At 45.5% G+C, this 12,335-nt stretch overlaps 1 protein-coding gene across 1 annotated transcript in view; it reads right to left on the bottom strand.

Moving 5' to 3' along the window:
* The window catches only part of lonp1 (lon peptidase 1, mitochondrial), a 65,518-nt gene that overhangs the window by 35,722 nt on the left and 17,461 nt on the right, over positions 1 to 12,335 (bottom strand). The window contains exons 9-10 of the mRNA XM_038776511.1: positions 9,924 to 10,062; positions 8,145 to 8,323 (exon numbers count right to left, since the gene is read on the bottom strand). Of these exons, the coding sequence (XP_038632439.1) occupies positions 8,145 to 8,323; positions 9,924 to 10,062 (318 nt within the window). The remainder of the gene's footprint in view (positions 1 to 8,144; positions 8,324 to 9,923; positions 10,063 to 12,335) is intronic.

The raw sequence follows: 12,335 nt of genomic DNA, 5'->3' as shown, positions 1-12,335 counted from the left end.
CTTGTATTGATTGTGAATGTACATCCCAGCTGACAGCAAGAATGGATGAAGACTGAAAATAAATATATCAAGAAGGAGGAGTGGCATACAGCGCGACAGGACATGGGACTAGCAGAATGAGCAGACAAATGATAGATGGAATTTCATGCAGAGAAGTGTGGGGTGATGAATTTTGGCAGAAGAGATAGGGAGAGGCAATACAAATTTAATGGCACAATTCTAAAGTGTGTGAAGGAACATTGGAACCTGGGAGTGCATGCGCATCAATCTTTGAAGGCAGCAGGACATACTGAAAGAGTGGTCAGCAAGGTCTATGGGATCTTGGGCTCCACAACTAGAGACATTACAGGATAGTTATGCTGAACCTGTACAAAGTCCTCGTTTGGCCCCAACTACATTATTTCATTCAGTCCTGGTCACCGTGCTTTAGAAAGAATATAAGGGTGCTTGACAGGCTGCGGAGGATATTTAGCAGAGTGGTTCCAGATGGGAGGAACTTCGGCTACAAGATAGGTTAGAGAAGCCAAGGTTGTTCTTTTTCTAAAAATAAATTTAGAGTACTCAATTAATTTTTTTCCAATTAAGGGGCAATTTAACGTGGCCAATCCACCTTCCCTGCACATCTTTTGGGTTGTGGGAGTGAAACCCACGCAAACACGGGGAGAATGTGCAAACTCTACACGGACAGTGATCCAGAGCCGGGATCGAACCTGGGACCTTGGTGCCGTGAGGCAGCAATGCTAACCACTGTGCCACCGTGCTGCCCGAAGGTTGTTCTTCTTGGAGCAAGGTGGTTAAGGGGAAATCTGATGCAAGTGTACAATAATATGATAGCTTTAGGCAAGGTAGTCAAAGAAAAGCTACTCCCATTAGCTAATGGTACAAGAGCTAGAAGACACAGAATTAAAAGTTTGGTCAAAATATGCAGAGAGAATAGGAGGACGTTTTTTGTATGCAGCAAAACCATTAAATCTCGAACTTATTGCTTACAAGGGTGGTGGATGAGGAAACAATCAATGATTTCAAAAGGAAACTGGATGGGCACTTGAAGGTAAAAAAATGTGTAGGACTATGGGAAGAGAGCAAAGGGGTGGGACTGGTTGGTTGGGTGTCACAGCAAGCCAACATGAACTTTATCGAGCTGGATGGCCTCTTGCTGTGCCGTAAATGACTATGACTCTAAACTCTATGTCAACATAAACAATAAAGGCAGTTACAATACAGGTAGCTGCAAGAGGCAGGTCACTGCATTACCTGCTGTAATGCACTATGGATCATTAATGGTAATAAAACACAAAGGTTTCAGAATCCAAATCTTCCCAGCTAAAGCAACAAAAGCGAGATTCAGCATTCAGTATAGAACAGGAGTTGAGTTAAACTTCTTAATCCTGAATTTGGCAGCACATACCAAGATGTAATTCCATCTTGCGTGCACTAACCGTAACATTGGGCTCCTTCCTATTTCATTTTATTCTGTAAATTGTACTTTAACATAATTGCCTCAGATCATGCAGCAGAAACTTGGTCTCACAAAAAGAACAGTGGGCTAAGATAATGGTCTTTCTTATATTCGTTTGCAGGTATCAGAGCACTGGGGTGATAGGTTGGCAAATGTTCACATACTGACACGGTCAGCTTCAATGAGACAGTCTTTTCCCATCTCTGATTTTTCTTTTGTTCTTTATGATGCTAATCTTAACAACAGGAGCATTTCAAAATTCACAGCATTAATCTGTTAATCTAGTAAAATTGTTAGGACTATACTTTGAGCTATTGCTATAAATTGAAACAGCAAGACCCGTTAACAAAAGGTCAATACGGCCACTTCCAGTGACAGCGGGTGGGAAGCAGCCGCGCAATAGAGGGCTCCCGTTCGGGAACGGCATTTTCAGGGCTTTAAGCCCGGTCCCAGGGTCCACGGAGGTGGCAAAAGCAGGGAGAAGGCACAGTGAAGGCACAGTAAAGGAAAATGTCGAGGGTGAGCAAAAAAAAGGCCTTAAAAAACCAAACAGCTGAAGGTCCATCGGGGAGTGGAAAGGTCACCGCGGGGTCATCAAGGAAAATGGAGGCTGGAGCACCAGGGGAGGCTGCATTGCTTACGGCTGAAGAAATAACTACGGTGATGGCTGGGGAATTCGAAAGGCAGTTTACAAAATACATGGAGACAATGAGGAAGGAGATGAGGGAGGTTTTGAGTGCGCTAGTGGAGGAGGCGATTTCCCCGGTGACAACGGCGGTGGCGAGCACAGTGGCGGATGTGCAGGAGTAAGAGGAGGCGCTGAAGGATGTGGAGGAGACATTATTGCAGCACGGTGATCAACTTACCTCGATGGGGAAGGAAATGCGGAAGGTAATAGAGAGATTAACAAGGATCTGCGAGGAAAAATGGAAGACCTGGAAAACAGATCCAGGCGACAGAATTTGAGGATTGTGGGGCTGCCTGAAGGAGTTGAAGGGCCGAGGCCGACTGAGTATTTTGCCGCGATGCTGGCGAAACTATTGGGAGGAGGGGGAGGATTCCTCCCGATAGGAACTGGATCGGGCTCATCGGTCGTGGAGGCCTGTACCAAAGGCGAGTGAGCCGCCAAGGGTATGTGCTTCCGTAGGTACAGTGTAAAGGAGAAGGTCCTGTGCAGGGCCAAGCAGAAGCGGGTGACTTACAAGCTCAAGGACTTTTATTTTGGAACAGCGGAAGCAGCAGAGGGGTTTGCGAAGGCAGAAAGACTGTGGCAGAACTGAGAAATTGAGAAATGGCCATGTGCCGATGTAACCTCATGAGTGTATTTTTTTCTTTTTTGTTTCACTGCGTGCGGGTGTATGGGCTAAAGGAGCCAATGTTGTATATATTTGGACAAGGGAAGTGATGGGACTTTCACTCGAAGTGAGGCTCTTAGTGGTGTAGGTGGATATGCGGGATTTGTGTGCTAAAAGGGGATTTCGGGGCTTTCCTAGGGCAGGGCAAGGGGGAAAGGGACCCGGGCAGGGGCCTCCACACTGGCCGGTTTAAGCCGGCCAGTGAACGGAAGTGAGGTGTGGGGAGGGGCTGCGGCCATCGGAGCCTGGCAGAACAGGGTCCGAGTGGTCTAGCCGGGGTGGAAAGTTGGGGGGAAGGAACCGAGGTTGGAGGAGGGGGGGGGGGGTTGTTTACAACTCTTGGGTATCATGTACGGTACTCTTTAAGAGGTTGGATGGCGTTGAGTGTGGGGGAAATGTGAAAGTAGAGAATAAAAACATTTAAAAAAACAAAAGGTCAATACTTCAACAAAAAAAAGTCCATTCTCTGCACATTAACACAAAATACTTAATGTTTATATTGATGTAGGCAAACTGGTACACTTAATTTGACAATTAAAAAAAACAAAATTTCATCAGTATTAAAGGCTTTTCAATGCCACCTACATTGACATGTCCTCATCTTCATTTCGCTATGAGGCAAATCTTCCAAAACAAGAAGAAGCAGGAACACCAAGAGAGACAATACACATGCATTATTTTTGGGTTGTCATCTTACCTCTACAACTGGATTCTGAGAGATCCAACAACATTAGTTAGTTTGTCCTCAAATGTAAACATTCCAATTTTAATCCTCCTTCCTTCCATAGTTCACAACAGTAAGTAAAACAAAACATTTGATGGTGGAGTATACTGAACAGGCTATTTGGTATTCTGTGTAGGTGATTAATGTATACAAAGAAAAACTTTCAATTTCAGGTTCAATCTTGCAAGTCCTTTAAAGACTTCTTGAAAACCCCGGTTCCTTTGTACACCATATTTTGCAGATACCAAAAAAGGTATTCACCATGTATGATCATGACGTATGATTCTGAATTTTTGCAGTCTTTTCACCTAAACAGCTGTTTACTTCAAAAGCCACTTATCGCGAACAAGTAATATAACCTCAGCAGCCCTTGGCAAGACAATATTTAGACATTTTTTAACCAAACAAGGTCCTTTCTAGCATTATTAATTTTTATCAGATTTCTTACCATCATAACTTTCCAGCATTCTCTTTCATTTTATATACTGTACACATTCTTAACCTGTGGCATCGCTCAATGATGCAAGTGTTCAGAAAAGCTTTTCTAGAATACCTTGTTCAAAGCAAGGTAGCTGGAAGTGAGAACATGAACAGACATGTAAAATAAATGCATTAAAGGGATGGGTGGGTCAGGTATTTCACTCGGGGGTTTGATTCAAAGTCGCAGCGGGTTGGCCACCCTGCTGAGCGAAAGAATGGGGTTTGAGGGTGCCAAGGAAGTGCGGGACCGGGGGGAGGAGAGAGGGTTACGTGATAGTGAGCAGGGTGTTGAAGGGGACGCTGGTGGTGTTAATGAACGTCTACGGGCCAAAATCGGGACAATGTGGGGTTTGTGAAGGGGTTGCAGGGAGCAATTTCAGGCCTGGAAATGCATCAGTTGATTATGGGAGGCGATTTTAATTATTTGCTGGAACCAAGGGTTACAGATCGAGCCCGAGGTCAATGCGAAGGTTGAGGATGGCGAAGGAGCTGGGAGGGTTTATGGAAAGGATGGGAATGGTGGGTCCATGGAGGTTTAACAATCTGGGGGAGAGAGAGTACTCCTCCTTCTCGCACGTGTACAAGGTATACTCCAGAATTGACTTTTTTGTAGTGAGCCGAGCGGTGTTGATGGGGGTGGTAGGGGCAGAGTAATCGTGATTTCAGACCATGCGCCGCAGTGGCTGGAGTTTAGACTTAGCTCGAGACAGGAGAAAAGGCCGGGATGGAGGTTAGACTCGGGGCTTTTGGCAGACAAGGTGTTCTGTGAGAAGGTGCAGTCGGTGATCAGAGGTTCTGTGGAGTTGAATCAGAATGGGGAGGTGTCGGTCATATTTTGTGAGGCGTTGATTTGTGGGGAGGTTATCTCATTCAAGGTGCTCAGAAATAGGAGAAGGGCAGAGAAGTATGGACAGTTGTTGGGCGAGATAGTCGAGGTGGACTGGAAATATTCAAGTGCCCCTATCAAGGGGTTGGCGAAGAGAAAGAAAGTACAAGGGTAGTTCAATAGGTTGACAATGGGGAAGATAGTGGGGCAGCTACGGAGGGAGAGGGGGTGCAGTATGAATATGGCCATATTCTAGCCCATGAGCTATGTAGGCAGGCCGTCTAGAGAAATTCGGAGGGTATGGACAGGGAAGGGGGAGGTAGTGTCGAAGCCAGGGAAGATTAACGAGGCGTTCAGGGAGTACTATCAGAAGTTATAAAGGGCCATTCCGGGTGATGAGGAAGGGGATATGAGGCGGTTTTTGTATGAGCTGGAATTCCCAAGGCTGGATGAGGAGAGGAGGCAGGCGCTGGAGGAACCGCTAGGGCTGAGAGAGATGATGGATTGCATAAAAAGGATGAAGTCGGGAAGGGCCGGTGGAATGGCTGTACCTGTTTGAGGTTTTGGGCAGGTTTGGGCCGAGGCATGGGTGCGCCTGCTGCCGGTAGCTCCAGTGGAGAGTGCATGGACAGACGTGATGAGTTCACAGAGCTTTGGGTTGCACAGGGGAACGAGACAGGGGTGCCCGCCATCACCACTCTTGTTCGTGCTGGTGATAGAGCCTTTGGCAATGGACCTAAGGGGGTCAGTAGAGTAGCAGGGGATTGTGAGGGGGAGTAGGGAACACCTGGTGTCGTTGTATGCAGATTACCTGCTGCTTTCGTATCGGACCCATTGGAGAGTATGGGGAGAATTATGGTTTTTCTGGAGAGGTATGGGGCCTTCTCAGGCTATAAGCTGAATGAAGGAAAGAGTGAGATGTTTCCACTGAATGCAGCAGGTTGTGGAGTCAGTCTGGGGGCGTTGCCATTTAGGATTACCAGGGACAGGTTTAAGTATTTGGGGGGCTCGGGTGGCAGGGAAGTGGGTGACAATGCACAAATGGAACCTAACAAAGTTGGCAGAGGAGGTTAGGGAGGACTTTAGGAGATGGGATACGTTACACCTGACACCAGCCAGGAGGACCCAGTTGGTAAAATTGAACGTTCTGCCAAGGTTCCTGTTTGTATTCCAGACCCTCCTGATCTTCATTCTGAAGGCCTTTTCCTGGAAACAGGATGCAACGATTTTGGAGTTTATATGGGAAGGGAAGGTACCTAGGGTGAAGAGGGCCCTGCTACAGACGCAGAAAGTGTGGTTTGTGTTACCAAATCTATTGCACTACTATTGGGCAGCAAATGCAGAGAAGGTGAGGTGGTGGTGGGAAAGAGAGGGGTTAGAATGGCAGCGGAGTCCTATAGGGGGTCTAGACTGAGGGCCATTGTGACAGCGGCACACAGAGAGCCCAGCAGTACAGGTCACGATTAGGGTGTGGAACCAGTTGAGGATACGCTTTAGGATGGAAGGGATGTCGGTGCTGACACTGCTGTGTGGGGTCCATGGGTTCAAGCTGGGGGAGAAGGATGGTACATATAAGAGGTGAAGTTCTTGAGGGATTTATATCTGGAGGAGAGGTTTGCAAGTCTGGAAGAGCTTTGGGAGAGGGTGGAGCCTCCGAGGGGAAGTGAATTCAGGTATATGCAAGTGAGGGACTCTGCGCAGAAGGAATGGAGAGGGTTTCCCAAGCTGCCAGAGTATATCTTATTGGAGCGATTGCTTCTACTGGATGTGGAAGTGGAAGGTAGGATTGGGTATATATACAGATGGCTGGGGGAGCAGGGGGGAAGTGCACATGTGAGGATTAAGGAGAAATGGGAAGGGTGGATGGTGGGTGTGGAGTTAGGCGATGCGTAGGGTGAATTCAACCTCCTTGTTTGCGAAGAGGAGTTGGATTCAAGTTAAGGTGGTGCTAAGGGTGCATATGAATCGGGTGAGGATGAGTGGGTTCTTCCAGAGGGTGGACAACATGTGAGAGAAGTGTGGGCAAGGACCAGAAAATCACACGCATATGTTCTGGGGCTGTGAGAAGTTGGAGAGGTACTGGGAGGGGATGTTTGAGAAATTATCGAAGATAGTGGGGGTAGAGGCCGGGTCGGACCCAATGATGGCAATTTTTGGGATATCAGAAATGGCGGAGTTGATGGGAGGGGAGGAAGACCGACATTGCGGCCTTCGCCTCTCTAGTTGCCTGGTGATGGATTGTGTTGGAATGGTGGTTGACAACGTCACCGGGGCGGCGGCCTGGCTAAGGGACCTGCACGATTTTCTCCAGCTGGAAAAGATAAAGTTTGAATTGAGGGGTTCAGCAGAGGGCTTTGAGAAAAGGCCAGGGGGGGGTTGGTTCATGACCATGCAGAATTGTCCGTTGTTTGGGGGGGTACTGAAAAGGGGGGAAAACTTGCACAAACGTGAACGGTGAGGCGTGGAGAATGCATTTTGATTTATTTATGTTTTTGTATCTTTGAATATGTTTGGAATAAAATATTTAAAAAAGAATCAATGCATTAATTTAGCACTTCTAGCATACAGCACTATTTACATAGACTTCATTCCTCTTATGATAGTCCCTTCACAGCATCATAATGGTGATTATTGTAATATCATTAGAGTCACCAAGTCCCGAGTAGATCATGGTTGACAAGTAACAAGTAGCGCCACCTGCAGAAAATCCTTTTTAAAAGATCAATATCACGGGTTAAAAATTCTGAAGAAATATTTTACACATGATGAGCGCAAGTGAAACAGCGACCAGCTGTACTATTGCAATCAGTGTACAGCCAAAGGTGGGATGGAAGCAGAGAAAAAGAAAATCAACCAGAATTCAAAATTCTGATCAGTAATTGTGGACAATTAAATGCAGCTGGTATAAAAAACTGACAGAAACGAGGAGTCACAAAATCCATATTTTTTGGCTGGATGATTACTAATTTGTACATTTAATAAAAAGCTTCAACATGAATTATATTTATTTCATTTTTTGAATATAAATTTAGAGCAGCCAATAATTTTTTTCCCCCAATTAAGGAGCAATTTAGCATGGCCAATCCACTTAACCTGCACATCTTTGGTTGAGGGGGTGAGACTCACGCAGACACAGGGAGAATGTGCAAACTCCACACAGACAATGACCCGGCTGTTTATATTTATTTCAATATTAATTCAACACCTGTACATCACAAGCTGTTTCTATAGTTACCATCAGCTGCAAGTACTCACAGTACAGTAGTGACATGTTTAAATGCAATCAGATGATTACAATACCTGTGACCCTTGATTTCTGCTACATCAGTCATTCCTCCAACACTGAACCGGAAATATTCTCGGTTTAATGCTCTTGCTATAGATCGAGCAATGCTAGTCTTGCCAACTCCAGGTGGGCCATAGAAGCATAGAATCTTCCCTTGAGTTGTACCACGCAGTTGGCTAACTGCAATAAATTCCTGGAAACACAGAACGGTGTATATTACGAATGCAGGTTTACAGATTGAATCATAGAATTTACCGTGCAGAAGGAGGCCATTCGGCCCATCGAGTCTGCTCTGGCCCTTACAAAGAGCACCCTACTGAAGCCCACGTATCTACCCTATCCCTGTAACCCAATAACCCCCACTTAATATTTTTTGGACACTGAGGGGCAATTTAGCGTGGCCAATCCACCTAACCCACACATCTTTGGACTGTGGGAGGAAACCAGAGCACCCGGAGGAAACCCAGACACGGGGAGAACGTGCAGACTCCGCACAGACAGTGACCCAAGCCGGGAATCGAACCTGGGACCTTGGAGCTGTGAAGCAACTATGCTAACCACTGTGCTACCGATGCAGATTTACCCCACCTAACCGGAGCTCCATGATGTTACTACAATAAAAGCTTTTCTTAAAAAGAAATCAAATAAGAGAATTCAAAAAAAAATTATTTACCTAAAGAATGGAGATTATTTGAGACTCACAATCATAGGAACAGGGATACAATTAGGGGAAACTAGATAAGCGAGAGGGCAAAGAGAATAGTAAATTATACAGATAGAGTTTAACCACGAAGGATGGAAGGGGGTTTTAAGTGGAGCATAAACACAGGCATGAACTGATGGTGCCAAATGGCCTATTTCTGTGTTGTAAATAAGTAAGTTTAGCATTAATATGAACTGCACTATAAATCGGGCATCAAAACCCACACCTGTCTCAGGACAGAAGTGGCGAGAAACCCTGGAGAAGGCACTCAAAACCATTTTAGATGTGGTACTACACCATTCCAATAACAAAGCAAAGCACCAGGAACATCTTTTGAACCCATTGAGTTAATTTAGGACAATGTTCTAAATGCACTGTAAAGTACATAGAACATAGAATATACAGTGCAGAAGGAGGCCATTAGGCCCATCGAGTCTGCACCGACCCACTTAAGCCCTCACTTCCACCCTATCCCCGTAACCCAATAATCCCTCCTAACCTTTTTGGACACTAAGGGGCAATTTATCATGGCCAATCCACCTAACCTGCATGTCTTTGGACTGTGGGAGGAAACCGGAGCACCCGGAGGAAACCACGCAGACACGGGGAGAACGTGTAGACTCCGCACAGATAGTGACCCAAGCCGGGAATCGAACCTGGGACCCTGGCGCTGTGAAGCCACAATGCTAACCACTATGCTTCCATGCTGCCCCTAAGTAGGTGGAAGAGCTCTGACACACAGGCAGATTTTCTCCTCAGCAGTTTAAAGCAGGCAGCAAGAGCAAGGTGGTACCTCACTGGAACTCTCACTTCAACAGAAGATGTAATCTTGTTGCACTTCACCCCTGAGTCAACATGTTCAGAACATCCAGAGCTTAAGTCCAATCTCAGCCAAGCCTGGGTCTGTAATAGGCCCAAATAGGAAAGAAAAATCTGGGGCAATTTATCCAATTCTCCCTCTCCAGGGGAGTAGATGTCTACTCCACAGTGTTTCTAAATGAAGTGAGCATGGGGTTCAAACTGTACACTGGAAGGGTACAGACCATTAACCATTAAATATGTACAGTGCTGATGATTAGTCAACTCATACCAATATGCGTTTTTTGACCTCCTCCATGCCATAATGATCCTCCTCCAGCACTTCATTGGCTCGTTTCAGATCCATGTTTTCTTCACTGCATTTTCCCCAAGGCATTGTTGTCAGCCAGTCCAAGTAATTTCGAGTCACGCTAAAGTAGGTGAAGCAAAAACAAAAGTCACCAAGAGCAGAAGAAAACTACAGTCAAGCAACCCAAAGGGCAGGTTCTTCCAGCCTATCAGCAGCAGAAAGCTTGTTGAGTGGGAAAGGTACTTTGGCATGTGGCTAAAAATTTGTTTCCCAACTATCAATGTCCTTTTGCATGCAGTAGCACACCATGCATGCTCATTAAAGTGCCACTTCGCTGGAATTAAGATCCCTATCAGCAAGAAATTAGAACATTCATATTCTGCATACATTGCCCTGTTTCTTTAAGGCCTGAACATCTATCTGCTGTAAATAAGAAGCCCAGAGTTAATTAGGCTTAGATTATGGTAGCTGATTTGATTCTTGATTTGATTTGAACAGGCATGTACATGTAAATTCCAGGACAACCTTTCCACATCAGGTCGTAATTTATTATCAATTTTGTTTCCTTAGCAGAAAAACTGCAAAAAGTTGACAATCTAAAATATAACACTCAAACGACAGTGGCCAGACAGACCCAAGATGAGAGGCAGGATAAAAAGGAGTGAGAGGAAAACCAATAAGAAAAAAAATCAGATGTTAGAAGACAGTAAGTAGGAGATTGGTTGGTGAGTATCACAATATTACATTTGTCTCTTCAAGCCACGGTAGTTGTTTAAACTATGAAAGTGGTTGGCACTGCTGCCTCACAGCTCCAGAGATCTACACTTGATTCCAGCCTTGGGTTACTGTCTGTGTGGAGTTTGCACTTTCTCCCAGTGTCTGCGTGGGTTCCCTCTGAATGCTGCAGTTTCCTCCCACAGTCCAAAGATGTGCAGGTTGCATGGATTGGCCATGGTAAATTGCCCCCTAGTATCCAAAGGTTAGGTGGGGGTCACAGGAACATGGTGGGTGGGGTGCTCCTTCGGCAGGTCAGTGCAGACTTGACTTTATGGGCTGATTGCCTCCTTCTGCACTGTAGGGATTCTATGAAATGGGAAGTTGTTATATTAAAACATAGATAAACTAATTAATACATAAACATTCCTTTAAAAATGAATATTTATTTAATTAATGTAATTCAGGCCATCATTAGACAAATAGATAACGGGTAGGGTGGGTGGGGTGCTCCTTCGGAGGGTGGGTGCAGACTTGATGGGCCGAATGGCCTCCTTCTGCACTGTCGGGATTTTATGAAGTGGGAAATTGTTAGATAAAAACATAGATAAACGAATTAATGTATGAACATTCATTTAAAAAATGAATAAATATTTATTTAATGAATGTAATTCAGGCCATCTTTAGATAAATAGATTATAAAAGAGTAGAGATGGAAGGGAAGGTTATGTGCCCAGACTGTAGTATGTGGGAATTTGTGGACAGTAAGACTGCCTCAAATTCCAACACCCGACCCTTGAGTCACTCCAGCTTAGAGTCACTGAGCTAGATTGCAGGTTAGAGAAATTCCAAAAGTTAAGGTGCATAGTTTTATCCAGAACAGTCACAGCCCAGAGAAAAGCACAGAGCCAGGAAAAGGAGCATATGACTGTTTAGAAGCAGGATAGTGGAGTCTTAGGGAGAGGTTGAGGTTGAGCTCCCAGAGACACTAGTCCAGTCCAACAGGTATGATGCACTGGTTACCTGGGTGGACAAATAGAAAAACTGCACCAAGGGTAATGCAGCTGACTCAGACCACTGCCCAATGATTGGGGTGAGGTGTGGTAGGAGAGCAGAAAGGACCAGAAATATGATGGGGATTCTTTTATCAAGGTGGTAGATAGCATCCATCTCAAAGTAGGGATTATTAGGATAATGAGGTTGCTTCAGAGATTTGGGATATTTTAAGGGTACAAATTGAATTTAGGGAAAAGTGAGCACTTTATGGGGTGGGGGCTGCCATTCCGTCTGGCAGCATCTCACTTCAGGTATTTGGGGGTGCAGGTGGCCCGGGATTGGGCAGGGCTCCAGAAGTTCAATTTCATTAACTTGGTGGGGCGGGTGAAGGCTGACTTGCTGAGGTGAGATAATCTCCCTCTGTCACTGACGGGCCGGGTACAGGCAGTAAAGGTGAATGTTTTGCCGCGATTCTGTTCTTGTTCAGTGCATGCCGGTCTTTTGGCCCAAAGTTTTTTTTTTAGGGAGGGGATGGAAAGGCTGATCTTGTTTGTTTGGGTGGGGAAGGTGGCTAGGATGAGGAAGGTAATGCTGCAGAGGGAAGGGGGGCTGGGCCTCCTAAATTTGAGTATTGGGCAGCAAACCCAGAGAAGATTTATGGATGGAATAGGGAGGTGGGGGCTT

This window comes from Scyliorhinus canicula, chromosome 18 (assembly GCF_902713615.1).
Source record: "Scyliorhinus canicula chromosome 18, sScyCan1.1, whole genome shotgun sequence".
In the NCBI taxonomy this organism is placed as follows: Eukaryota; Metazoa; Chordata; class Chondrichthyes; order Carcharhiniformes; family Scyliorhinidae; genus Scyliorhinus; species Scyliorhinus canicula.
The sequence above is the reverse complement of the archived record's forward strand: the minus strand, read 5'-3'. Positions and strand labels throughout refer to the sequence as shown.